At 41.2% G+C, this 27,908-nt stretch overlaps 1 protein-coding gene and 1 long non-coding RNA gene across 3 annotated transcripts in view; both read left to right on the top strand.

Moving 5' to 3' along the window:
• The window catches only part of LMBRD1 (LMBR1 domain containing 1), a 236,733-nt gene extending 233,146 nt beyond the window's left edge, over positions 1-3,587 (top strand). The window contains exons 15-16 of the mRNA XM_073336361.2: positions 2,457-2,548; positions 2,714-3,587. Coding sequence (XP_073192462.1) covers positions 2,457-2,548; positions 2,714-2,833 — 212 coding nt within the window. The 3' untranslated portion in view covers positions 2,834-3,587. The remainder of the gene's footprint in view (positions 1-2,456; positions 2,549-2,713) is intronic.
• A 2,358-nt stretch (positions 3,588-5,945) lies between these two features.
• The window catches only part of LOC140908161 (uncharacterized), a 33,012-nt gene continuing 11,049 nt past the window's right edge, over positions 5,946-27,908 (top strand). The window contains exons 1-4 of one of the 2 annotated variants that reach the window (XR_012157786.2): positions 5,946-6,066; positions 6,893-6,959; positions 9,213-9,350; positions 11,457-11,504. This is a non-coding gene — a long non-coding RNA (uncharacterized LOC140908161). Of the gene's footprint in view, positions 6,067-6,892; positions 6,960-9,212; positions 9,351-11,456; positions 11,818-27,908 lie in introns of those variants that run through there. The other variant, XR_012157787.2, reaches the window with a different exon arrangement.

Raw genomic sequence — 27,908 nt, 5'->3', positions numbered from 1 at the left:
TCACTTGATGATTTTCTGTTCTGTTCATTCCCTCTGGGGCACCTGGCATTAGCCACTGTCAGAAGACAGGGCTATATGGACCTTTGATCTGGCCTAGCATAGCCACTCTTATGTTCTTATGTCTCGTGTAGCCTATGGCTCCCTTCAACTTAGCTTTGCTACCTCTGAAATGGAGTTGGAAAGCAGGTTGGGACTCTGCTCTAAATCAAGGTCCCTCGGCAGGCCCAAAGTTGTAGAGGGAGCATGGCCTTCACGGTTGCCTCAGGTTTATAGTATACTGGGGGCATTAGTGACCATTGAGCACCACAGTGGAATAAGCCTGGTGAGTGTTCTGGAATGATTATCCCAGTTAAGTAAAAGTTTTTTAAAAAGTTGTGGCCTTTGCATTTAACTATGCTAAGGTGTCTATGTCTCATGGTTTCGGGGTCTGTGTTTCATTTCCATCAAAATGTTGAAACGACACACTTTGACATTTCTGAATTGAAACGTTTGGAATTACTGTGATGTGGAAAACTTTCTGTTCCCAGGGAACGGACATGCTGAATTTCCTCATCTCTAGGAAATATGGTCACCTTTAAAAATTGTATCAAAAATGGCATTACCCTCTGAACAAATGTGTTCAGACAACCACTACATCCAATTCTGTTAATTGCTGAAAATTTGGGAATTCCAATTCACTTGGGTTTGGTAATTAAAAAAAAAATTGATATGCAAGAACATAAGTGCTTATATATGAAAAGTGAATATTTTGGTGACTTAATGGAAATAAATAGCATTTGAATAAACCTTCTGCAGCATTTTGGGACCAGTAGAAGATAGCGGATCTATTATGCAGTCCCTTGTGGGCAATCCTATTAAGAATTTAACACATTATAAAATCAGAAAAATGGGGTAATGTCTATTACTTTTATGACTCATCGCTAGTACTGCATCTGCTGTACACAGCTTAAATAAACACTAGAGGTAGTCACATTTTCACATCCATATAAATAAACGGATACAATTCCAACTTTTTTGTTTTTCAGGAATGGCAAATCTTGTATCTTGTAAGAATGAACAGCTTTCTTTAAGGAAGAACCTGTTTTACTGGTTAATAGTTCTGCTATTTTGATGTGCAGTGCATCACTGATATGCTAAGATTTCAGAATAATGTGCACATCTTAGTCACAGAATTTTTTTTTCTGTTTCAGAATGTATGGGAATTTGTGAGCAAATGTACAGAGAATGTCATTACATCTTCCCTACGCAACAGCTAGGTAGCAAGAGAATCGTGTTTGTTTTTCAGCCAGACGTTAGAAGCCAGTGCTTTAATACCTGACTCTTTCTCCAGTGTTCTGTTCTTGGCTCTCTAATTTAGAGACATAAGTTCATGACACAACTTGTAGGGAAAATTCATAATTTTATTAAATGATACCTTCACTTAAAGCCAAAAATCTTTTGTTTTCCTCAAAAAAAAATATTTGTAATAGAGAGAATCTTTTTCCATATGAAAATTGCTTTTTTTCATTACCGTTTATTAGTAATAGTACAGTATCACCGTGAAAAGCTATCAGTCTGAAGTCCCAATCCTACAGACACACATGTTATCTTTATGCATGTGAGTAGTCCCGTTGGCTTCAGTGGGCTTATTAGCATGAGTAAAGCTAAGCATATGCTTAACTTCAGCCCCACTCCTGCAAACCTTTAAGACAGGATGCAAGAAGTTCATGCAACATGCATGAGAAGAGAGTGCCTCAGTATTGCCTACAGTTTTATGCATGGAAGTAACTTGTTCAGTAACCAGACGTATGTCTTTCTGTGTTTCTTTTAGAATGTAGTGTGTTGCGGATTTAGGATTTCCCACACAGGCCTACTTGCTCGCCACCTAGGGTCTGCACGGGCTGTAAAGGGCTAATTCTATATCAAGACACACTATTAAATCCTGTAAAAAATCCATGACTTTCACCTTTTGTTCCTTCCTCCAGATCTGCTTCCTGAGCATTCTTAAAACCTACCATGTTGTTTGGAGGGATGGTGGGAATTTAATCAATCCTGGTGGCAGATTTCTAGTCCCAATGATCCCTCTGCTTACTTGGATCATATAACCTCTCGTATATGTCTTTGCTATAGCAGAACTCAAATAGATAACTGGAATTTTTAAAATCAATTTTGGGTTGAGCCTGCAAACATGTATGATTTCAACCAATGTGTTTTTGGGTTTTTGTTTTTTTTTCAGACAAGTCTATGTAATTCTCTGTGTAACTGCCATTATTTTCTTTTTAATTAGTTTCCTCAGAACAAATTATTCCACAACTATAATTAGCTTGTATATCATTGTATCTTTAAGAGAAGACGGTCTATTTTGAGTGAAGTAGTAGATTTTTGCAATATTTTTAATAATCAGTTTACTGTTAGTAAAATCTTCTATAATTACAGCTATACCATGAAATACACACATTTTGTCTGCTTTATTTTAGATCAGTGCACTGTTACTCGGACATACCTTTTCCTTCATAAGTTTTGGTTCTTCAGTGCTGCCTATTACTTTGGGAACTGGGCATTCATTGCAGTAAGTAATCTGATCTAGAGATCATAACAAATCAAGCTGAATGCTTTAACATAAATTGTAACTCAGATATTTGCATCACGACTGTGACATTTAACTTTAAAAGCATCATTTTCATATTCTTAAGTGAGATACAGTAATACATATTACACTGATTTAAATTCACAGGTCTTTTTAATCGGATTAATTGTGTCATGTTGCAAAGGGAAGAAATCAGTCATTGAAGGAGAAGTGGATGAAGATGATTCAGACATAAGTGATGATGAACCATGTGTCTATTATGGTTGACAGCCTTTTGTCCTGAAGGTTTAAAAAAAATGTAATCTAAAATTGTTTGAAAGTCGTGTTTATGTGGAATTTTAATCCAAATGTTAAGCAAATTTTCTCACTTGCAGTAAAAATAAATTGAGAGAGAAAGTGGGAATATTAATTTAAAAGGGGTGGAAAACTGAATTTTTTTGTTTCCTGAAGAATACATCACTGTATTGTAGCAGAGCTATTATTGAAATTGGGTTGGAATAATATATATAAAATGTACTGTTTTTATGATGGAATGCTTATGTGCAATGTTTTCTAATGTACAATTTGATATTGTGATTGCAGTTGATAATATTTCAGAGTTAATGTTGCTTTTCTGCTACTAGTTTTTGGTTTCTTAAATTTCTTTCATGTCTGACTTGTATGACTTTTTTTATAGCAAGATTAAATTTATAGGGAATTGTATTTAAAAATCATACTGAAACAGCTGGTAAACAAACATTGCTTGAAAGACTCAGCCAGAGTTCCTTCACTTTCCAGAAGTGTGGCAATTTATGAAAATTAATTTTTGCAATAATTTCACTGTCATTACTATGATATGCACATAAAGTTATAGTCCATGAGACAGCGTTTAGATTTACAATAATATCTTTAAATGTACTGAAAATACATACAGTGAGCTCCAGAGTTCATTCTCAATATGCTAGGAATAAACAAGTTGTGTAAACTTCCACTGTTTCTGAAGTTTAGCCATGACCATATTTCCGTTTACTAGATCACTGAATTTTGTGGCAACCAGTATATAGCCTTTGCTCTGTTATTCTTTACTCTGATATGTGAGAAGTTAAAAATATTACTCCATATTAACTATACTATACATCTTGGCAGTGTTTCTTCAAAATTTTATAAGATCTAAAACTATGTGATTAAACTCTTTACTGAGTGGTATTAACTACCTGGGTTAATTAAAACATGAGGTTAATTATGGTATTTTTATTTTCTCCAAATATATTAATACAAATTCTCTGGAATAAGGCTATTTTTCCTATTTGAAATATAGTCAGTATAATCACTGTCATTTTAAACAAGTCATTAAAAATGAAATACAAACATCATTGTAACAGTGTAAACATTAAAAAGTGTAATTCTACAAAATTAGATGTTTTCTTTATATACTTTTTTGTAAAATAAACTTACAATATCTTAACTATACCTTCTTGTTGAGTTCTTCTTTGTAAACCAAAATGCATTTGTGCTATCAAGTATCCTTTAAATATTGACTTTCCATGGGTTATTACCATTATTTCTTTAAAAGTGCAGATTTGCTAATTCCTAAAAATATTGCAAGAGAGAAACTGCATGAACTATAACAATACAGTAAAAGCTGTGTTATCCAGCACTTTACCAATTGGAAAGCTCTATAAACCAGCATTTCCAATCTTCATAGAAAGTCAGTTTTATAGTCCGGTTGGTGCGGGCCCGGTAGGCTCCCTCCCTGATGCTGCGTGGCTCCCTGGAAGCGGCGACATGTCTCTGCTGCTCCTAGGTGGAGGAACAGCCCATGAGGGGTTCAGAGTGCAGGAGGGCGTGCAGGGCACAGGCTCTGGAAGGGAGTTTGGGTGTGGGAGGGGCTCAGGGTAGGTGGTTGGGGCTTGGGAGGGGACGTGGGATAGCGGATCTGGGCGGCTCCCTGCAAGTGGCGACATGCCCCTGCTGCTCCTAGGCAGAGGCATGGCTAGGCGGTTCTGCGTGGTGCCCCCACCCCGAGCACTGGCTCTGCAGCTCCCATTGGCTGTGGTTCCCAAGCCCCCTCCCACACCCAAACTCCTTCCCAGAGCCCATACCCCCTCCCGGGGCCCAACCCCCAGCCCTGATCCCCCTCCCACACCCAAACTCCCTCCTCATAGTTAACCAGAATTTTTTACTTACCGGTACTCCTCAGTCCCCCAAAATGCCAGATAACAAACAGTGCCTATAAATATAGTTCAGGTAATCTTTGTAAGATTAGTAATTGTTACCTAATTACCTTGAAATTTACAAAAGTAATTTATTAACTTGCCCTCTCTAGAAGTTCTCACAGTATATTAGAAGCAGACAGTTTCCTCTATTATTACCCCAGAAATAGGCTGCATATTTGTTACTGCAGTACTTCATCATACCAGGCCTTTATAAGAACTTTTGAATTTTAGTCTGTCAGCTGTGCCATTTCCAAACAAAAATTTTAGCTGAGGGACTATTTAGATGGAGACTTTTTAAAAAGAAACCAAGAAATAAAATACCATAAATACTGGGACATTTTAATTGAAGTTCAAGCACCAATCCACTCTAACCCTATATCCGCATCTATGCTCCACCCACTCGGCTGAAGATGTACTGGGGCAGTGTTAGGGCACATTTTGGTCAGACCCTTAGGATCAAGCCCAGTACTTGAACAGATTTCCAGATCTGTTGGCAAACCTGCTCATCTCATTGTTGAGATGATGGGAAACTTGCCTGCTGTCAGTGAAACACTGAGAGAAGCAAAATTAAACCACCTGTTTGGATGTACTGTTTTCCAGCGGGATCTGTGGGTTAAGTTGCTTTAGATAATAGGTTATTTAACCTTACATTGGAAGCATTAACAAAATGGGTTAGCACTGTCCATATCTACCTGTGAGAAAATCTGCAAACAGTAGGAGAAATGTGGAGTGGAACTTCTCCATTCCAATTCTGACCCTCCCTCCCCACAATAACCATAAAGCACAATCTCTACAGGTCCTCCCTAACAGGAGGAATAGGACATAGGATATAATGTTTAAAATAAAAGTTAACTGTGGCAGTGAATTAGGGTTCTCAAAATTGCAAACTCTAATTATGAATAAGGCTACGATTTAATCATGGGTATTTTTCATAAAAGTCATGGACAAGTCACAGGCAGTAAACAAAAAGTCATAGCCCTGACCTGTCCATAACTTGTTCTATATAAATACCCATGACTAAAATTTAGGCGCTCCAGTGGGCTCCCGTGGCTGCTGCTCCATGGTGCGGGGCAACTCGGGGGCAATGAGAAAGCTGGGAGATTGTACAGAGCACTGTCAGCGTAAAGGAAATGCAGGGCTGCATGTTGCGTTATGTCACTCTTTTCTATTTTTATCATAGTCCTGCATGAAATCAACTAATCTAGCAACACCAGTGCAAGTGATCATTATCATATTTCTTCATATGGAACATCCTTAGTCCAGGCAGTGATCTTGAAAAATATTGGCCTGTCAGTATTTGCACTGGTAAGTTACAAAACATGTTTCCTAATATTTTATGTATAGCTTATCAGAGATAAAAATATATTCTTATTTAACATCTTTATTCTGAATATTTACTAAAGAACCAGGAGTACAGTTAAAGATGCCAAGACTGCTGCTTATAATAACTCTTGTTTTTCGTTCATTGAAGTTATTCAAAAAAGTAAAGCAATTTAGGGCAATTTTTGCCTTCCATTTGCTCAAATGTTCTTTCCTGTTCTTACAGCTGTTCCTGTCTGTCATGTATGTTGTACTACTTTGTTCAATAACTACAGATAAATAAAAGTGATGTGATAGGATAAGTGTCCAACAAGATTCTAATTTTTTAAAGGAGCTTTGTTGATGCCTCAAATCTTGATATACTTTTAAAGTCACAAATGGGAAATATTTTTACCAGATGCTAAATGGGATTTTTTTAAAATCTACTATTCTGTTTCTAAGAGACTAAGAAAAGATATCGCTGCTATTTTTGTTAATGAATGTGACTGTTTTTAAATGTTGGTTTATAAATATGGTTTGCATTGCTAAAGTGTTCTGCTTGAGCTGGGGATAGGTCTGTTTTAAAATGGGACGATTCTACAGCCTCCTTCTGCACGCATGATTTCTGACATGGAGTTCACATACGTGTTTGTCGTGGTTTTGTAATATAGTACAGTTCTCATCCAAAGCCATTGTTAATCACTATCATCCATGTCAATACTTGGGACTTCCCCAAGCTATTATGTGTAGTATCTCCATATATGTTAACATGTTAGCAATTGAACCCCTGCATGTAAATCATATTTGATTATAACATCATTGTTTTGTTCAGCATCTTCATTGATAATCTGGACGGTGGGATGGATTGCACCCTCAGCAAGTTCTCGGATGACACTAAGGTGAGAGGAAAGATAGATACCTAGGGTCCAGAGTGACCTAGACAAATTGGAGGATTGGGCCAAAAGAAATCTGATGAGGTTCAACAAGGACAAGTGCAGAGTCCTGCACTTAAGATGGAAGAATCCCATGCACTGCTACAGGATGGGGACTGACTGGCTAAGCAGCAGTTCTGCAGAAAAGGACCTGGGGGTTATAATTGGCAAGAAGCTGAATGAGAGTCAACAGTGTGCCCTTGTTGCCAAGAAGGCTAACAGCACATTGGGCTGCATTAGTAGGAGCATTGCCAGCAGATCAAGAAATGTGATTATTTTCCTCTATTCGACACTGGTGAGGCCACATCTGGAGTGTTGCATCCAGTTTTGGTCCCGTTCTCCCCCCCCACCCCCCACTACAGAAGGGATATGAACAAATTGGAGAGACTCCAGCAGAGGGCAACGAAAATGATTCGGCACGTGGGGCACATGACTTACGAGGAGAGGCTGAGGAAACTGGGGTTATTTAGTCTGCAGAAGAGATGAGTGAGGGGGGATTTGATAGAAGCCTTCAACTACCTGAAGGGAGGGTCCAAAGAGGATGGAGGTAGGCTGTTTTCAGTGGTGGCAGATGACAGAACAAGGGGCAATGGTCTCAAGTTGCAGTGAGGGAGGTCTAGGTTGGATATTAGGAAAAACTATTTCACTAGGAGGGTGGTGAAGCACTGGAATGGGTTAGCTTGGGAAGTGGTGGAATATCCATCCCTAGAGGTTTTTAAGATCTGGCTTGACAAAGCCTTGTCTGGGATGATTTAGTTGGGATTTGTCCTCCTTTGAGCAGGGGTTTGGCCTAGATGATCTCCTGAGGTCTCTTCTAACTCTAATCTTCTATAGTTCTATGATATCACTGGGTTATGAATGTACTTAATCTGGGCCTGCTTCAGTTTTTCTACCACCTATGCTGTGTCAAACAGTGGAAAAGTCAGTCAGTCCCTGTAGAGACCAAACAGCAGCTTTACAAAGAATTGTTTAGCCTACCTCAACCAAGTCCAAAAGATAACTCCTTCCAGAGCTACTTGCTCATTCCCATCAGTTCACAGAAATGTGTGACTCACCTCAGCCAGTTCCAAAAGACAAATATATGACATTTTAGTTCTCCTGGATCATCTTATGAGTTCAGACTTGCAGGATTCTCCAGGAACCTAGGATTTCCCAGTATCTAGTCACGTCCTTCTTCCCTCCCACCTTAGCTAGCATACAGGGAGGACTGCCTTCCCTTCTGGACAGCTGTTTCTGCTTTCCTCAGTAGCCGAAGAATGAACTCTGGGCCTTCCAAGGGAAGAGTTAAGTTGTCATATCAGTCAGTGGATGGGACATGCACTTTCACACACCTGCTACCTGATTGTACAGCACCACACATGATTGGGGCCTCTGAACACTTCTGTAATACAAATAATAATACTGTAACACGAGTTAGGCATGGTTATTCTTGTTAGTTAGGGGCCTGACCCATCTCCCACTGAAGGGAATAGAAATCTTTCTATTGGCTTCAATGGAAGTTAGAGCAGGCACTAGTTGCACTAATGCCGCACTTGCAAACCTTTAAAGCAGGTGTGACACTGCTACAGTCTAATAAGTGAACACAAGAATGGCCATACTGCATCAGACCAAAGGTCCATCCAGCCCAGTGGCCAATGCCCAGTGCCCCAAGTGGTTAGATAGGAAGGATGTTTCTGTGGACTGGAGTGTGACCCTGTAAAACTGTGGTCAGTTCTCACCTCTGCCCCAGACTTCCTCTGTGATCTTGGGCAAATCATGTGTTGTCTGTAATAGCCACTGGCTTGTGATAAATGCCTGTGGCTTCAGACACTCAAGCAGATAGAACCTTTCATCCCTAGCAAGTGGATTGAGCACTACGCTGGGGGTCAGGAGACGTGGTGTTACTTACAAATCTTAGGGAACAGTAGTATTGGCCTTGGCCTTGGCGGTCAAAGTAATACTATCATCACTAGGGAATAATTCACCTGAATTGGAAATCTGTGTTAGACAGGCTCAGGGATAAGATTGTGGTGCTAGAAATGTATGTGGAAGCTTGGCACAATGCCTAATTTCTTTCAGCCTAGGTCTCAGCCTTGTCAAAATAGCATTTTCAAATAACAAAATTGTCAGTGTTACTAGGTAAGACTGGATCTCTAGTTTATCGAAGTCTAACGCCTTTCAACCTCATTGAAAGTCAATGGGATGAGGCTCTTAAGTCACTCAGGTGCTTTTTACCCCTAGGATTCTCTTCGACTGGTGAAAGCTATTCATCTTCTTACATATTTAGCTCGCGAACAGGGGATCGTAAACAGAAGAGTTTCAGAGGGACAGAAGGAGATCCCCCTGCTGAACAAACAAGGTGCAAGTACTAACTTTGGAGTGAGTGATTTCGTTTGGCTGTTTGTGTTTTTCTTTCTCTTTCAGTTATTTCAGTTACTGGGTCAGTTGGATTGTGTCTGGGGACAGTTTGAGCCTTTGTTCCCTGGATCATCCTTGATCAGCCTCAATCAGCCTTGTAATCACTCTTCACCTGTGTGATTAACACGGGGGGTAGGGCTGACCTAGGAGAGAAGTCATAATAGTGACCATAATGCAATTAAATTTAACATTCTTATGGAGGGGATATAAAAATAACCTGACCACAGTAACATTTAACTTTAGTGGGGGGGAACTGAATGAGAACACTAGTTAGAAATTAAAAAGAGCAATCATAAGGGTGAAATGCCTGCAAGCAGCATGGAGACTACTTAAAGATACTGTAGGAGGAGGCTCAGAGTAAATGTCTACCACAAAACAATAGGAAGACCAACAGAAAGCCAGCAGGGCAATGGAGACTGTTAGAGGCAAAGATGCATCCTTTAAAATTTGTAAGTCAAATTCTAATGCGGAAAATAGGAAGGAGCACAAACTCTGGGATGTAAATTGGAGACATATAATGATCCGGGCCAAGAAAGAATTTGAGAAGTAACTTGCTAAAGATGCAAAAACTGACTGACTTTTTAAAAATATATCAGAAGCAGGAAACCTGCCAAACAGGCAATATGACCCACTAGAAGACAAAAATGTTAAAAGCACTCAAGGAAGACAAGGCCATTTCAAAGAAGCTAAATTAATTATTTGCATTGGTCTTCACTGCAGAGGTGGAGGAGAGATGCCCAAGTGGAATAGCTCTGATGTGGGTGATAAATCTGAACTACCATCCCAAATTGATGTGTCAAGAGAAGAGGTTTTAAAATAAATTGATTAGTTAAATAGTAGTAAGTCACCAGGCCCAGATGGTATTCACCTAAGAGTTCTCGAGAAACTCGCATATGAAATTGCAGAACTACTAACTGTAGTATGTATCCTGTCACTGAAATCATACTCTGTAACAGCTGACTGGAAGATAGCTAATGTAATACCAATTTTTAAAAAAGGCTCCAGAAGAGATTCTGGCAATTATAGGCCATCGAGGCTCTCTTTAGTATTGGCAAACTGGTAGAAACTATAGTAAAGAATAGAATAATCAGGCACAGATAAACATGGATTTGTTGGGGAAGTGTCAATATCGCTCTTGTAAAGAGAAATCATGCCTCACCAATCTATAAGAATTCTCTGGAGTCAACAAGCATGGGTAAGGGTGGTCCAATGGATAGAGTGTACTTGGACTTTCAGAAAGCCTTTGACAAGGTCCAATGCCAAAGGCTCTTAAGTAAAGTAAGCATTCATGGGATAAGAGGGTACATCCCTCAGTAAGTGGTTAAAAGATAGGAAACAAATAATAGAAATAAATGGTCAGTTTTTACAGGAAGGAGAGGAGGAGGTTAAACAGCAGTGTCCCCCCAAGGATCTGTACTGTGACCAGTGCTGTTCAACATCTTAATAAGTGATCTAGAAAAGGAGGGGAACAGTGAACCAGACAATTTGCAGATGATACAAAATTATTCAAGATAGTTTCGGCCAATGCAGACTGCGAGGAATTACAGAGGATCTCACAAAACGGGGTGACTGGGAAACAAGAATGCTAAGCACTCAGCTGTGCCCACTGAACCTAATGGGATCTGCTGGGCATTCAGCACTTCTGAAATTCAGGCTGTTTATTTGGGTGTCTAAAGTTATTATTTTCTGTATCATGTAATGCTCAAATGTTAAGGCATCCATTCTGTGGTCTGTTATACAGGAGGTCAGACTAGATGATCACAATGGTCCTGTCTGGCCTTCAAATCTATGAAGCTGTGTTGGGGGGCAGCGGAGGTAGGAGGAAAGAGTTAGCCACCACATAAAAATGTAAATCTAAGGAGGAAGCCTTCATTGGCTTTGAGATTGTGGCATAGACATTAAACAATAATTTGGTTTTAGTAGTGAAAAATTCGATCTGCTAAGATCTGAATTCACTGCTTTTTGTAAAATTCTAAAAATGCGCAGTCACCTCTTAAGATTCCTGTTTCGGATTTATAAGGATTCATTGTATGATTTATCTGATTTGATGTTTTGCTTCTATTCCAGTACTGCTGCTAGCTTGTTGATTTGATCATTCTATCGCTCAGTTCTCAGGTTAGTAGTGTTAATAGTAGTTTAGTTTCATTGATATGCTTTCTTGGTTTCATTTATTAGCTTTAATAAAATGTATGAAAAGGAAAATGAGTCACATTTCTTTCAATAAGAAACATGGGCCAGAACCATTGAGAATCTAGGTGGATATTAGCCAATCTACCTAGGAATTTACCCATCTCTCTCTTAATTAACCCTTGATTCTCACAACAAGCAGACCTCTAATCTCTAGTGTCTCTTCACCACCTTTCATTTGTCAACCACTGTGCTCCATCCTCATTCTCCTCTGCCTAAGATCTGATAAATATAAGTAAGGGCAAAATTCATATCGTCTGCTAGGAACTCTGTTCTTCTGCTTCTCCATCCTTTCACCTATTTCCCCCCTCCTCCACCTTGCTTACCTCTTGCATTCTTCATTCCATCTGTGAGTATTTCTCCTTCTAGCTATGTCTAATACTATTGATTTCAATCTATGCTACAAAACAAAGCACCTTTGACACTCATTAAAAATGTAACATACCGATAATAAACGAACCTAGGGCACTTCAGATTAGAATTCGTGTCTATAGAGTTAAAAGGAAACCGGGATGAATGCCCTGTGTTAAAATGTGTGCAATACAGTAGTGGGCTGCTAAAATGTACAATATTATTTAGGAATTGGAATGTAATATGTAAACACAATCCTACACACACATTTTAGCATAGTATTGACTGATGTACAAAAGCAAAAAATTGAGCGGCAGAAGTTTTCTTAACTCATTCATATTGGCCACTGTACCTTGTGGAGCACAGATGGTCATCTGTTAGGGGAGTTCAGAAAAGTGGGTTACCCTACATCACATGTATGTTGCAATGCCCAGACACAGCATGAGTGAGGTGCACGTGCCGTGGCAGAACTAACTCATATTTTCCAATGTTCATGTTGTGGGTTTTAGGTCACAATCTTAATTATTTCACAGTAGATTGTAATTCATTCCCTTTGGCATTTTAAAAATGGTAGTGAAATTTGCATTCATAGTATTTTCACTTTCTTTGAGGTCATTATAGGGCCCCTTAGGAATTTGCATGGAAATCACTTTACTGTCGTCGTTTGACATTATTTTGGTGGCTGGTACAGATTTGCATTATAGTAATACATCATGCTGAAATGGTTTTGGAATTTAGAACACGTGCTTTCAAGTTATTTTGATGTCAAAATTAGATATAATTAAAATTGCTTCCAACCGTTTGCCACCCAAGAGCCCAGAATGTTTGCTCAGTCAATTTGCACTTCATCTGGACCTGGAAGGGACCCAAGAAAGAGTGAATGTATAGTAACATGAAAATTCACTCCACAGAGCACCTGAGGATTACTTTTTAGATTTAGTTTTGTTGAGAACTTGCAAAGCTGTTTGCTGTCTTTGCAATAGTAGATGGAGTTATTTACAGATGTTCTCTTTGCATATGTAGAGACTCATGTTCTCTAGAAGCTTTGCATCTAGTGCATTCTTTAGAAGGCTGCCAAGCTCACTTAATCAGTAGTGACACCAGTAGTATCAATAGGATTTTTAAGTGATATCAACAAATGAGATAATAGGTCATTCCTCCACCAGCTCCTTTTGCTGCCAAACCAGGATTTGCAGCACATTGCGAATATTAGCATGAACTGTAGTTATGGTGGGGACTTAAGTCAATGGAGTTACTCCAGGTTTATACAGATAGAAATGAAAGCCTGAACATTTTGGTCTTGGAGACAATGGAGATATACCAAGCCTTTGCCATGCTAAGTGAGAGCAGAATGTGTCCCCTTACCCACAGAAGGTAACTGAATGGTAGCATATTTGGCTATGCAACTATTGTGCAGGAAATTAATGTGAATGAAGTTCTGTGATGAATCTGCACAGGTAGAATCTGCCATCTTATGCGTTATATTAATTGGTTGGTAGGAAAGAGTCAAAAGAGAACTGACCATCAGTAATATTGAAAACATGTCTTTCTGGGTTTTTATTAAGACAGTACATTATATATTGCATATTTGTTGTAATGCAAGATTGTAATAACTTATTACAGTATGGGTGGAGTCTGTGTATGTGACCATAAAAATAAAAGCATGCACACTCAACTGGTCACTTAATACTAAGGCTAGATAAGAGGTTCCAAAATATTCAATCAATTTACAAAAAAAGTAATTTACGGGATTCTTCTTGAGCAAGGATCATCAGGATATTTGCAGTACACTGTTAAATGAGGAGCACTGAACTCATTTAGTTTTGTTGGAAAACCATTACACTGTATAAAATATATATGAGAGCTAACAATATATTACAATTCAAATTTTCAGGATGGTAGTAAGAATTGGCTAATCTTTGTGTGAGTGGTGTAGTGAAGGTGCGAGTGGTTAATTCAGGAAAATCAAATGCTCTGTTGGTCTCAGACCATTCCTAATAGGTGGGCACTCCGACACCATGGTGATGGGTGTGATATAAAACCCACAATAGATGGGAATGTCACAAAAAAAGCAATTGAAATTGGCAATAAATGACAGCTTTAGTTAGTAGCCTCAGTAGAAAGGTCAAATACTGAATGGACAAAGTCTCATCCTTAGAAAATGATCGTCTTTATTTGTATAGATTCTCCTCCCCTTTCCTGTCTTTATAAGGCATTTGAATTCTATATTGTATTGCAGGGGTTTTTTTAATTTAAGTTTGTTAAAAGTCTCTCTTACATTCAGACTAGCTGCTGAAATATAAGCAAGGTAAATCATCAATTATTACATGGTTATGCCAATTTACTATGCTTGCTATTTACCCTGTTGTAAAGCACTGAGTACAGTTATGCTGCCACAAGTGTAGATTGAGAAGCTAATTTTCTATAATCTCAGTAGTGGCATTATTTAGAAATGATAAACAAATCCATTCACACTTTTTCTGTTCACAAATTGTCTGAGGAGATCACAACAAATATGTTCATGTGAAAATGTTTTACAAGCCTGTTTAAGCTATGACTTTTTCACTGATTGTTCTTAGTCAGTATTCAATTTTTGTCTAGTATTCAGGATTCATTATTTGAGCTGTGTGACTGGTTGCTTTGGTGAACTAAGGTTATAAACTGGTTCTGTGCCTCCCCCTCCCCCTCATGTAATTTTGTTACAAAACGAGTGGGGGGTGTTTAGTTACCTTGGTGATAAGTTCAGTTAAAAAACAGATTTCATTTTTTTAAAAAACAAATTTAGCCAGCACGCCTGAAATTCACTTGCAATGAACATTTATATGAACAAAACATTGATGTATAAATGTCACAAAATGCAAATAGGGCATGAATGTGACTGAAACAAAACGTGATTCAGAATTTGCAAACATATGCTGAATACATTTTCCCTGGTTAGCCCTAATATATTAGCAAGGAGCTCTCTCATAAATTATCAGCCTAGAGAAGAATTCTGTCTTGAGGTATTAAAGTACTGGAAAACCATAAAATAAGAGCTGCCCCCAAGTACAAACGAGCCCACACCACATGGGCATGTATTCGGGGTGGCTAGCCTGGGCCACTACTGCCCGTGTCACTGCTGCTACGCTACAATTTATTGTTGTGTAGCTGTCAATGAGAGCTAGTGTCCGTATGTCTAGTCAAACTGGGAATCGCATACCAACTCCATGGTAGACATAGCCATCGTGTGAACATTCACTGACAGCCACAGGAAGTGCTGCTCTCTTCGTGTCTCTCCAATTCTTGAGGTAACCCATTGCTCCATGTGTACTAATGATATATAATCTCCTGGGATGCAGTACTAGGATGAGGGTAATAGCAATGTTCTCAGAATCTGTGCAAATATGAAACTATCTTGATTATTGAAAAAGCTCAGACAGAAATGATCAAGAAAGTAGTACATGCATGGTTGAGAGGTGACAAAGGTCACTTACTTTCTATGCTCATGTCTGGTGTATAGAGAATGTGCATGCCGCCTAGCTTTTCCATATCTACCCACTTCAGTGTGATCTTCACATCTTTCATAGCTGTCAGCAGCCACATCACATCAGATGTGCTCCTCCTTTGGAAAGATGGATTGATTTTCTTGGGTCATTTCCCCCCACCTCCCAGTGTATTTATGTGTGTCCTCTTACCTCTGAAGTATCAAAGATGGCCACAGCTGGATATGGGATAATGGATGGGCTGGGCTGATGCTCTGGGGTGATACTAAGACTTCTCTCATGTGCTTGGCTGGTGGTTCTTGCTCACATGCTCAGAGTTTAACAGATTGCCATATTTGAGGTTGGAAAGGAATTTTCCCCCCAGTTCAATGTGAATCTTTCTCGGCAGCATGGAGTGCGTGTCTCTTTCTGGGATCATCTGGGTATATCTCACTTAATCAATTCTCTATTGCAGGGGCCTCAGGCACTGGTGTATCTTGGCCTCTCCTGTTCTTTGCCTGTGGCACTCAATGGTTGAGTCTCCTGAGGTCTGTAATACTTTGGTCTAATTCTTATTGCTGGGTTTGTTTAGTTGGCTGTGATACACAGGATGTCAGACTGCATGATCTGGTCTTAATCTCTATGACAGCTGTATGAGTCTTCTCCATTGTGTTAAGCCAGTGAAAATTAGAAAACGAAGGAATGGGAGGTTGAGTCTTTCCTCTGTGCATTGCATGCAAGACTGTTTGCAAAGTGACAAACTTAACAAAAAAACAAATTCAATATTCCAGCTAAAGTGCATTTACAACTCAAAGATGTATACGGTGCCAGGAGTACAGATGCCCAGCATAAATGAATCAGCTAAAATCTGCTGGCAGAGGTACACACAGAAAAGCTTGAGAGGATTCCAAAACCAGGAGTGCAGCATATAAGAGGGGAACTCTGCAGGTGAGAATGGGAACCAACTGGTAATGTATATTGCAGAAGTAAATGAAAGTTAATGATTGTAATTAAATGAGGTTCAAAATACAAGGAAAGGAAATCAATATAGAGAAAAGAGGTTATTTGGGGGGGAAGTTTTAAGGTGCATTTGCTTATAAGACTGGGGTACCGCTTCCAAAGCATAGCAAGAATGAACGGACATGTGAAGGAAGAAGCACACAATATGCATAAGATGAGGAGAGGGGGAACAGATTAGTCAGTTCTTTTACAAAGTGACAGGAAACAATATTAAATTCATGAACTAATTAACATATTTACTTAAAGTCTTCAGAAAGTGGTCTTTCCTCAGATTGCATGCTATAAACTTAGGGGTGGATGCTTGTTCTTATTAAAAGAAAATGAAAAATAACTTAAGAATTCAACACGCAAATCCTGTATGCAACCAACTGGTAATGTATATTGCAGAAGTAAATGAAAGTTAATGATTGTAATTAAATGAGGTTCAAAATACAAGGAAAGGAAATCAATATAGAGAAAAGAGGTTATTTGGGGGGGAAGTTTTAAGGTGCATTTGCTTATAAGACTGGGGTACCGCTTCCAAAGCATAGCAAGAATGAACGGACATGTGAAGGAAGAAGCACACAATATGCATAAGATGAGGAGAGGGGGAACAGATTAGTCAGTCCCACTTCAGCTGGGTGAATAATGGATTGTTTGGTTCGCTGGCAGTTCAAAAATAAATAAAATAAATTTGTTTGTTTTCTAAATTGACATTTTTGGCATGTTGAAAAGTCAGGAAACACTTTGTGTTAGGTTAAAGGAAATGGTTCATTTGACCTGACACACAATCATAGAAGATTAGGGTTGGAAGAGACCTCAGGAGGTCATCTAGTCCAACCCCCCGCTCAAAGCAGGACGAACTCCAACTAAATCATCCCAGACGGGGCTTTGTCAAGCTGAGCCTTAAAAACCTCTAAGGATGCAGATTCCACCAACTCCCTAGGTAACCCATTCCAGTGTTTCACCACCCTCCTAGTGAAATAGTTTTTCCTAATATCCAACCTAGACCTCCCCCACTGCAACTTGAGACCACTGCTCCTTGTTCTGTCATCTGCCACCACTGAGAACAGCCTAGCTCCATCCTCTTTGGAATCCCTCCCCCCCCCCATTCAGGTAGTTGAAGGCTGCTATCAAATTCCCCCTCATTCTTCTGCAGACTAAATAATCCCGGTTCCCTCTTCTCATAAGTCATGTGCCCCAGCCCTCTAATCATTTTCGTTGCCTTCCACTGGACGCTCTCCAATTTGTCCACATCCGTTCTGTAGTGAGGGGTCCAAAGCTGAATGCAATACTCCAGATGTGGCCTCACCAGTGCCGAATAGAGGGGAATAATCACTTCCCTCAATCTGCTGTCAATGCTCCTGCTAATGCAGCCCAATATGCTGTTAGCCCTCTTGGCAACAAGGTAACACAGTTAACTCATATCCAGCTTCTCATCCACTGTAATCCCCTTTTCTGCAGAACTACCGCTCAGCCCCGACCTCTGGGGCACTCCCCTGGATACCGGCTGCCAACTAAACATCAAGTGTTGATCACTACCCGTTGAGTCCGGTGATCTGGCCAGCTTTCTATCCACCTCACAGCTCATTCATCCAATCCATACTACTTTAACTTGCTATTAGATCCCTCGGAAGTTCCTCTCAGCCTTTGGTTGTCTTGGAAAGACTAATTTTGTGTCATTTGTAAGATTTGTGACCGATGTCACAAATCCCTTCTCTACATCAGGAAGAGGGGGAAATTGAATCCAGCTTTCCCACATCTCAGAGGAGCCTTCTAACCCGTGGGATGAAAGTTGAAGGGAGGGCTCCTCCTTCAATCTAGTCCTCCTTTGGTTTTGTTAAAATGCCTAAAATAAAAACAAAAATCTGAGTCTGATGAAATGAGTCTGAGAACATTGTCCACAGTATTCTTGCCCCCAAGTTAAAGAAGTACGGATTGGACGAATGGGCTGTAAGGTGGATAGAAAGCTGGCCAGATCATCAGACTCAATGGGTAGTGGTCAATGCTTGATGTCTAGTTGGCAGCCGGTATCAACGGGAGTGCCCCTGAGGTCGGTCCTGGGGCCGGTTTTGTTCAACATCTTCATTAATGATCTGGATGATGGGATGGATTGCACCCTCAGCAAGTTTGTGGATGACACTAAACTCGGGGGAGAGGTAGATATGCTGGAGGGTAGGGATAAGGTCCAGGGTGACCAAGACAAATTGGAGGATTGGGCCAAAAGAAATTAGATGAGGTTCAACAAGGACAAGTGCAGAGTCTTGCACTTAGGATGGAAGAATCCCATGCACTGCTACAGGCTGGGAACTGACTGGCTAAACAGCAGTTCTGCAGAAAAGGACTTTGGGATTACAGTGGATGACAAGCTGGATTTGAGTCAACCGTGTTCCCTTGTTGGCAAGAAGGCTAACGGCATATTGGGCTGCATTAGCAGGAGCATTGACAGCAGATCAAGGGAAGTGATTATTCCCCTCTATTCAGCATTGGTGAGGCCACATCTGGAGTACTGTGTTCAGTTTTGGACTCCCCACTACAGAAAGGATGTGGACAAATTGGAGAGAGTCCAGTGGAAGACAAGGAAAATGATTAGGGGGCTGGGGCACATGACTTGTGAGGAGAGGCTGAGGGAACTGGGATTATTTGGTCTGCAGAAGAGAAGAATGGGGGGGGGGATTTGATAGCAGCCTTCAACTACCTAAAAGGGGGTTTCCAAAGAGGATGGAACCAGGCTGTTCTCAGTGGTGACAGTTGACAGAACAAGGAGCAGTGGTCTCAAGTTGCAGTGGGGAGGTCTAGGTTGGATATTAGGAAAAACTATTTCACTAGGAGGGTGGTGAAGCACTGGAATGGGTTACCTAGGGAGGTGGTTGAATCTCCATCCTTAGAGGTTTTTAAGGTTTCTTTTTCCAAATTAATGGCACATGGGCGAGGAGCTCACTGTGCATTGGTGTAAATCTGCGCTTCAGAGACCTTACCAGTGCTCTATGGCTTAGAATAAGTTTAAATCATCATCCCTGGACCTCACTTGGTAAGTGGTTTCCCATATTCACAGGTTGGAGCTTCAAGACAATCACATGTATTGAGTGGTTTGTGTATTGCCCTTGATTATAGAAAGAGAGGTTTTTTTAAGAGGTTGAATGGGAAATAACTGCAGTACCTCAGATAACCATTCTGTGGAACTGGATAAACACTGACATTTAAATGGTGACCACTATAGTGTTGCTACCTCTTTCGGCTGGAGCAGCTAGCCAAAAATTCAGGATCTTGCCCACTGTTCCAGTTGGGAGGAGAAACTGATAGGGTCGGGTACCTTTGATACAATCTTCTTCATATGGAAAGAATGCACACAGTCCTTTTTTCCTGAACACAGGAGGAACCAAACAACAGGAGACAGTTGCTCCCAGCCCTCCTGGTCCTTTTAACCAGCACCCAGCTCAAACCCCTCTATCTAGGTTTTTTCAGGACCATATGCTCAGTGCTTATTCAGGCTTCATCTGTTGCTCCCTTGCTGCCTTCTCTCCTCATGCACACTTACAAAAGCAGCACCCAGCAAAACCCTCTTCCCACCTACTTCTAATTCCTGGGTGGACTCACATGTGCTAACGAGTGCTGCTATGAAGGACCTTAACTGTTTCCTACAGCTATCTTAAATGAAAGGTGGAGGTTACAGCCACCAGCTTCAGTGATGTTCTGACAATCCACAGCAGTATAAATCAATTACTTGTACTGATAGAGTTATAACTGAAAGAGCAGACCAAAGCAAATTCCTAGGCTATTGTGTTATGTGAAATTTGACAAGCACAGACACACTGAGAATGAGAACTGAATTCAGATACTGTACTATTAAAGAATAACAACTTGTTAACATGATTTCCAGGCTTTTTTTGAAACCAGATATTTGAGTCATCAGTGACCTGATGACAGAAGTTTTATGATCTGCAATTGCTGGATGTCAGCTTGGTATATTGTGTGGATTTGTTAATGCTCAGTTAGATGAGATTGCCAATTTATATAATAGCTGACACCAAGTTTTTTCACATGGCTTCTGCTGCTATGTTTTCTAAACAAATTAAATATTGTGGTTTGTAGGCAATATTTGTAATAAAATATGAGGGGCAAACCAGAAGCAAAGTGTGTTTGTAGCTTATTTTCAGCACATACTGAAATCTGAAGGCAGTTTATAGTGTCTTCATGGATTAGGATTTCTGTAAAAACAAGTAGTATGATTAACTGCAGTTTTACTCCAATTTTATGCCTGTATGACTGCCCTGATATCACTCTTTATCAATTGAAATCAATGTAATTCCACCAAGATTAAAAATAAATGAACTAATGCAATAGTGGATCAGGCCCTATGTTTCAGATGAGTTACAACACAAGAATTTTCCATGTGTTTTTGTTTACTGTTCCCACAATCCCACATGCTTTCAATGCCAGGAGCCAGTAAACACCGTGATATCTCCCCCACAACAATCAATATCTGTAAATTACATAGCAAATTTCATACTCATATTCACCTTCTGTTGTTTGTTTTAGGATTGCTATAGTGAAATGAGCAAAAAAAGGAACTTATTATAAGTAGATATTTTATGTGCCTACCTTTGTAATTCTCAGTTCACTGGATAGTCTTTTCAAAAACTTTAGATGATGTATGATTTGTTAAAAATTGTTAATATTTAACTTAATTTCTAAAATGCTCACATTTTGTTTCTGTTTGGCTCTATTTTCTTGGTTTTACGTCGTATTTCTATTTTGACTACAAGCTAATAGCTGTTTTAAAGATAAGGATGGCAAATTATATTTCACAAAACCTGGTATAAAATTCAAACCTTTAAATATTTATTTTATTTATTTATGAAATAAAACTGTAGGTGCCCAAAGCACTGGATAGGCCACTACCTCATAATTTAATAAGTACAAAATAAAGAAAGGCCTGCCCATAAATATATCTACCGTAGTCCCATCTGCAATGGCCTTACAGAAAAAAGATGGGCCTTGCAGCATGTCCAGAAGACTGACAAATCTAGGCTCTGGCAGACCAAGGGGTGGGGAAATCCCAGAATTGAGGACATTTTTTGCTAACGGAGCTTCCTCCCTCTGTTGCAAGAGCTCAAACTTGAGCACCTCTGCTGATCTCAGCTGTGGCAACCACTCATTTGAGGGGAGGGGGTAATTTCACAGGTAAGTAGGTGCCAAACCATTAAGGGGTATAGAATCATAGAATATCAGGGTTGGAAGGGACCTCAGGATGTCTAGTCCAACCCCCTGTCAAAGCAGGACCAATCCCCAACTAAATCATCCAAGCCAGGGCTTTGTCAAGTTGGACCTTAAAAGCCTCTAAGGAAGGAGATTCCACCACCTCCCTAGGTAACACATTCCAGTGCTTCACCACCCTCCTCGTGAAAAAGTTTTTCCTAATATCCAACCTAAACCTCCCCCACTGCAACTTGAGACCATTACTCCTTGTTCTGTCATCTGCTACCACTGAGAACAGTCTAGAGCCATCCTCTTTGGAACCCCTTTCAGGTAGGTGAAAGCAGCTATCAAATCCCCCTTCATTCTTCTCTTCTGAAGACTAAATAATCCCAGTTCCCTCAGCCTCTTCTCACAAGTCATGTGCTCCGGCCCCCTAACCATTTTTGTTGCCCTCCGCTGGACTCTTTCCAATTTTTCCACATCCTTCTTGTAGTGTGGGGCCCACTGGCTTCAGCTTCCAGATGGTCCTAAAGTATAGCTCCAGCACATTACAGCAATCTAACCTTGATGTGACAAAAGTATGGCTAATTGTGGGGAAGTCTGCACTTGGAAAAAAAGTCACACTTGTCTTACTAGGAACAGATAGCACTCTTAGACACAGCTGCTACCAAACATCCAGGAGCAGCCAAGGATCTGACAACACCCTCATGTTTTTCACCTGATTTTAAAATGGTGGTCACACTCCCTGTATGGGGGCACTCCACCCTTTGGTTGCCAGAGTTCCATGAACTCTTCTGGCTGCTTCTCCCAGCATACCAACATTACCCAGGATCTCACTGTAGCACTAGCTAATTTGTTCCACAGCTCTCAGCTGGGTCGCAGGATAAAGACCTAAAGCAGAATGTTGTTAGCAGGAATGCCTCCATGCCTCCGCACTAACACCCCTGGGAGCCCCATGCACATGAAATGGGAGATGACCATACCTATTCCTGAGGCTAATCCACAAGAGAGAGTTCTTAGGGCAGAATAACAACTGCCGCCAACTCTGAGTTATGTCAGAAAGATAAGGATGGAACAGTGCAAGAGCTAGTGCCTGCAAATGAGTGTAAAAAAAGAAAAAAACAACTCACTGTTTCGTTGTCAATAGAATCAAAGGCTGCCAACCAAGTAAAAGAATCAGCATAGATACTTTATCTTCATCCACTGCTAGGAGGAGATCATCAGCTAATGCAATCTGTGCAGTTTCTCTCCTATAACTAGGCTGATCAGGGTCAGTTAATGTAAAAAATGAAAGAAGAACATTTCTCTAGCAATGCTGCATAAAACTGACTTTCTCTTAATGGAGATTTGGAACTAAATGGGTTCCTGGTGTCCATTAAAACCTTGCAAAAATTAAACAATATTGGAAATGGGAATACTAACTGAGAACAAGAAGTTCAAAAATACCTTTTTATCTGTTTACTTCTCTCACTAAAAATAAAATCTTAACCTTACACCTGTTGAAGATTTGGCCCATTTATTTGAAGAACACTGAAATAGCATGGAAGATTTAATAAAACATGTTCTCAGACCCTTTAAAACAGTATTTGGGAGTAATCCTCCTTCTGTGGTGCTAAGGTGGGAAGAGGTAAAAAAGCAGCTGAGCTCCAAAATTGTGTTTGTAAGGTAAGTATAATGTCTATTGTCCCTGCAATATGACAAAGATATTTAGAAAGGACTCCTATTCTGCAATCCTTCTCATGTTCAGCAGTGCCACTTGTGTACATTTGTAGTGCCATAAACCAAAAGTGATATCATTAAACTGGAAAAAGTGCCTTGCCATATTTCAAATGCCAAGCCAAATACGAGATTGACATACATCAGATGTTGTCAATAAATTGGGCCTGCTGAAAGACAACTTTCCTTCCAGGAGTATCACATGCCAGAGCCTCGTGTTCTTCCTAAAACTGAAGACATAGGTAAGGCTGAAATGTAGGACCAATGACCTGTTTATTCAACCAATCATGAAAACCGAACACAACTAATATGGAACATTTCATACCAAAAGAGCAATTGCCATGAGTAGATATGCTTGATCTAAATGTCGATGACATTTGGCAAACACAACCTTGGAACTACAAACAACAGCAGGAGAGTGAGTTTGTGTGTGGAGGGGCGGAGAGTGAGAAAACCTGGATTTGTGCTGGATATGGCCCAACTTGATGATCACTTTAGATAAGCTATTACCAGCAGGACAGTGGGGTGGGAGGAGGTATTGTTTCATGGTCTCTGTGTGTATATAATGTCTTCTGCAGTTTCCACAGTATGCATCCGATGAAGTGAGCTGTAGCTCACGAAAGCTCATGCTCAAATAAATTGGTTAGTCTCTAAGGTGCCACAAGTCCTCCTTTTCTTTTTGCGAAGACAGACTAACACGGCTGTTACTCTGAAAACAATCTGAGTAGAACAATCAGAACCACTGTCATCTGATAAGGCTATTTCTGCACCTTCCCATGGCCTCATTTCTCTTGGCAAATTTGAAACTGGTGTCACTCCTCAGGGTAGCGAAGCTTGTAAATATGCCCACCAACCACTTCTTGTAATTTTAAGCCTGTGCCACTTTGTACTTCAAAGCAGCATCCTGGAACCCACATTTTCACCCTGTCATATAATTGTGATATATTTCATACAAAGCATGCCATGTAAGAGATCATATGATCTGCTGAAAACACATTGTTCAAATATGTATATTAGTGTGAATGAAATTATTAGATTTTGCTGTATGGTTCATACTGAAATATGTTGTACGTTTGCTAGTGACAAAAAGGAGGTGAACCACTCTGGGGAGGGTGTTAGTGACCATTAATCAGCAGGAAAGTTGTAATGAAGGGATTTACAATGCTATAGAAGAGCTGTGCAAGCATCACATAATGGGTGATTGCCCAACTCTGTGACTCAGCAAAGCCCACCAGGACATGTCTGGGCTGGTATTTTCCAGGCATGTTGACTGAGGGTATAAAATAAGGGATAGTGGCATTGTGCCTTGGCCTTTCTCCTCCCCTACCTATGCTGGAAGCAACAAGAACACTCGGAAGACAAAGGGCTTGGCTACACTTGCAAGTTAAAGCGCATTAAAATAGCCCCAGGCACCCTAACTCATAATCCATCCACACTGGCAAGGCACTTGGAGTGCCTGTACTCTGCAGCTGGAGTGTTCCTGGTAATCTACCTCCTGGATATCCGCGAGAAACATAATGCTTGCTGCTCCTCGGCTGAAATGCCCCAGCGTCAGTGTGAACGAGGTGTTGCATTACTGCGCTGCGATCGGCCTCCAGAAATGTCCCATAATCCCCTTAAGTCGAGTGGCCACTCTTGTCATTGTTTTGGAATCGGCTGTAGGTATGTGGATATTCCCTTTCAAAGCTCTGTTTCTGACAGCCGACATGCTTATCTGCCCCGGGACAAAGCAACCATCAGTGTGGAATGTTGCTTGCTGTGAGAGAGAGAGAAGCAGGGGGAAAGGGGGTCTGCTGCTGTCTGAACTTACAAGACAGTGTGCTGACATACTCTCAGCCCCCCCACCCCACTCTCTCTCCCCCCACATACACACACCACACTCCCTGTCACACTCTACCCTCCGCATTTGAAAAGCACATTGCAGCCACTTGCATGCTGGGATAGCTACCACAATGCACTGCTCTCTATGGCGTTGCAAGAACTGCTAATGTGGCCACACCAGTGCACTTGAATCTGACAGTGTGGACACACTGCAGCGCTTTCCCTACTGCGCTCTTTGAGGGCTGGTTTAACTCACAGCGCTCTACATCTGCAAGTGAAGCCACACCCAAAGACTTCAACTGCGGAGACTCGTCCCAGGCTTAAAAGGGGAAGCCTGTGTATTAAGAACTGTAGTGGGGTGAGAAAACTGCTTGATTTAAATACTGCCTCGTGCAATAAGGTTTAAGATTCCAATTGTGCGTTTACCTTTTATTTTCTTTGGTAACGATCTCTGACCTTTTGTGCCTACCACTTATAATAACGTAAAATCTATCTTTCTGTAGTTAATAAATCTGTTTTATATTTTACCTGAAACAGTGTGTTTTGGTTGAAATGCTTGGAAAATTGCAGCTCAGGTTACAGGAGCTAGTGTGTCTACTTTCACATTGAGGGAGCGGCAGACTGGGTAATGAGTTTACACTGGTCAGGCTTCCGACCAAGGCAAGATGATACAGCTCTGGGGTGCAAGGCTGGGGGCTTTGGAGATTTGCTGGTGCCTTTCTCTGTGTGATTTGTGAGTGGCTCTGGGAGCATTAATGTAATCTAGCTGGGTGTGGGGCTTCACATGTTGTGCTCAGTGATAACAGCGCCTGGAGGGATTTGCTGCTTGTCACTAGCAAAGCATTGTGAGAGACCGTCCCGGCTGGAGAGTTAAGGGGGCACAGCAGTAACCCAGTTCCAGGTTGTACCCCAAGGATCCCATCGCAAAGGCACTTTGGGCAGAGATGAAAGTAAGCCGGTACACCCCGGTGTGCCGTACCGGGACCGGCTTTCCCAGATGGCAATTTAAAGCCCTGGGGTAGCGGCGGGTGGAGCTCCAGTGGCAATTTAAAGGGTCCCGGAGCTCCAGCCGCTGCTACCGCCCCGGCCCTTTACATCCCTGTGGGAGGCCTGCTGCCGAAGCCCTAGGGTAGCAGCGGCGGGGCTCTGGAGGGGATTTAAGGGGCCGGGGCAGTAGCGGTGGCTGGAGCCCTGGGGCCCTTTAAATTCCCGATGGAGCCCAGCCACCGCTACCCCAGGGCTCAGGCAGCAGGGCTCAGGTGCGGATTTAAAGGGCTTGGGGCTCCAGCAGCTGCTACCACAGCAGAGCCACAGCCCCTTTAAAGCTCTGCCAGAGCCCTAGGGTAGCAGTGGGAGCCCCCAGGGCTCCTCAGTGATTTAAAGGGCCTGGGGCTCCGCTGTGGTAGCAGCAGCTGGAGCCCCGGGCCCTTTAAATCGACCCCAAGCCCCGGGGCTCCCAGCTGCCTCTGCAGCTGGTAGCTCGGGGGTGATTTGAAGGGCCCCGGGCTCCCAGCCGCCACTACCGCAGCTGGAGCCCCGGGCCCTTTAAATCAATATTTAAAGGGCCCCGGGGATTTAAGGCCACGCCTCTTCCAGTTGAGGCCACGCCCCCTGTTCAGGACTCCGGCATACTGGTAAGTTCTCTAACTTACTTTCACCCCTGACTTTGGGTAAAATTCATCTCTGTGAAGGGAGGTCAGAATAAGGACTAGTCACATATCAAATCCCACTTAAGCTTTATTTTGGGGACTTTAATGGAATTTAAGTGTTGGGGAGGTTGTGTGCGGTCCCTCTGTGCAGGAGATGAATTTCAGCCTTCCTGCATTTTCTTTTTTGTGCTCAGTAAATTCCTGCTCAGTTTTAAACAGAGATGTTGTATGACTTCAGTAGATGCTAGACCAAGATTCATATTTGTGCATTCCTGCTCGCTTTGTTACATATTGGCAATGTATCACATCTCACCCTCCCACTTCTAGCAGATTTTCCTATATATTGTTTCCCTCCTGCCAGTAGAGAGACAAGGCATGTAATTGCTACACTGTCCCATCATTCTGCCTGTTGTTTTACAGCAAAGCTCATAGGTCAGTGTTCCATACCCCTTGGGTATGCCACCTAGATCTTTGACTTTCCTGTTTTCAAGAATATCTAAATTGTTCTCAAAGGTTTTTTAGTTAGCAATTAATAACATGTGCCTCATATATTAATACAGAGCTCTTTAAATTACCCACCTCTATCCATCACCTTAGGCAGTAGTGCGGGGAGAGTTTTTTAAGCATGACGCCCTGGCACTGAGTTTCGTTGCCCCAGCCGCAGGCAATGCACACAACCCCATTATTCTCTAATCAAAACTGCTTTCTCCTTTATAACCACTCTACATTCCCCATCAACCTCTTCCATCCCAGAGCCTCACTAACATCCTCAGGCCCTGTTATAGGCTTGCTAACCCATGCCCCTCACCAGGAGGTCTGCTCAATATATATATATCAGAAAGTAGAGGAGCAAGGTAGGGCAGACATGTGTTAGGATAAAGATACTCAGGCCTGTCTGTAAAGGCCTATACTCTAAGAATGTAGGTGTACTCTTATCACTTAGCTAGTTATAGAGGTATAAAAGAAAGAATCAAAATCGCTGTCTGATGGTGTAAGGGCCTTCTCTTACTGTGACAGTCTGAGGCTAAGGCCTTTGGCTAAGCAGCAGAGGCAGCCATAAGTTGGAAGCGAACAGTCACATCCTTACACTCCAAACTAGTCACATTGAAATAAGGTGCTATTGGACTGTTAGGAAT

This window comes from Lepidochelys kempii, chromosome 3 (genome assembly GCF_965140285.1).
Source record: "Lepidochelys kempii isolate rLepKem1 chromosome 3, rLepKem1.hap1, whole genome shotgun sequence".
Taxonomy (NCBI): domain Eukaryota; kingdom Metazoa; phylum Chordata; order Testudines; family Cheloniidae; genus Lepidochelys; species Lepidochelys kempii.
This window is presented reverse-complemented; position numbering and strand designations above follow the sequence as displayed.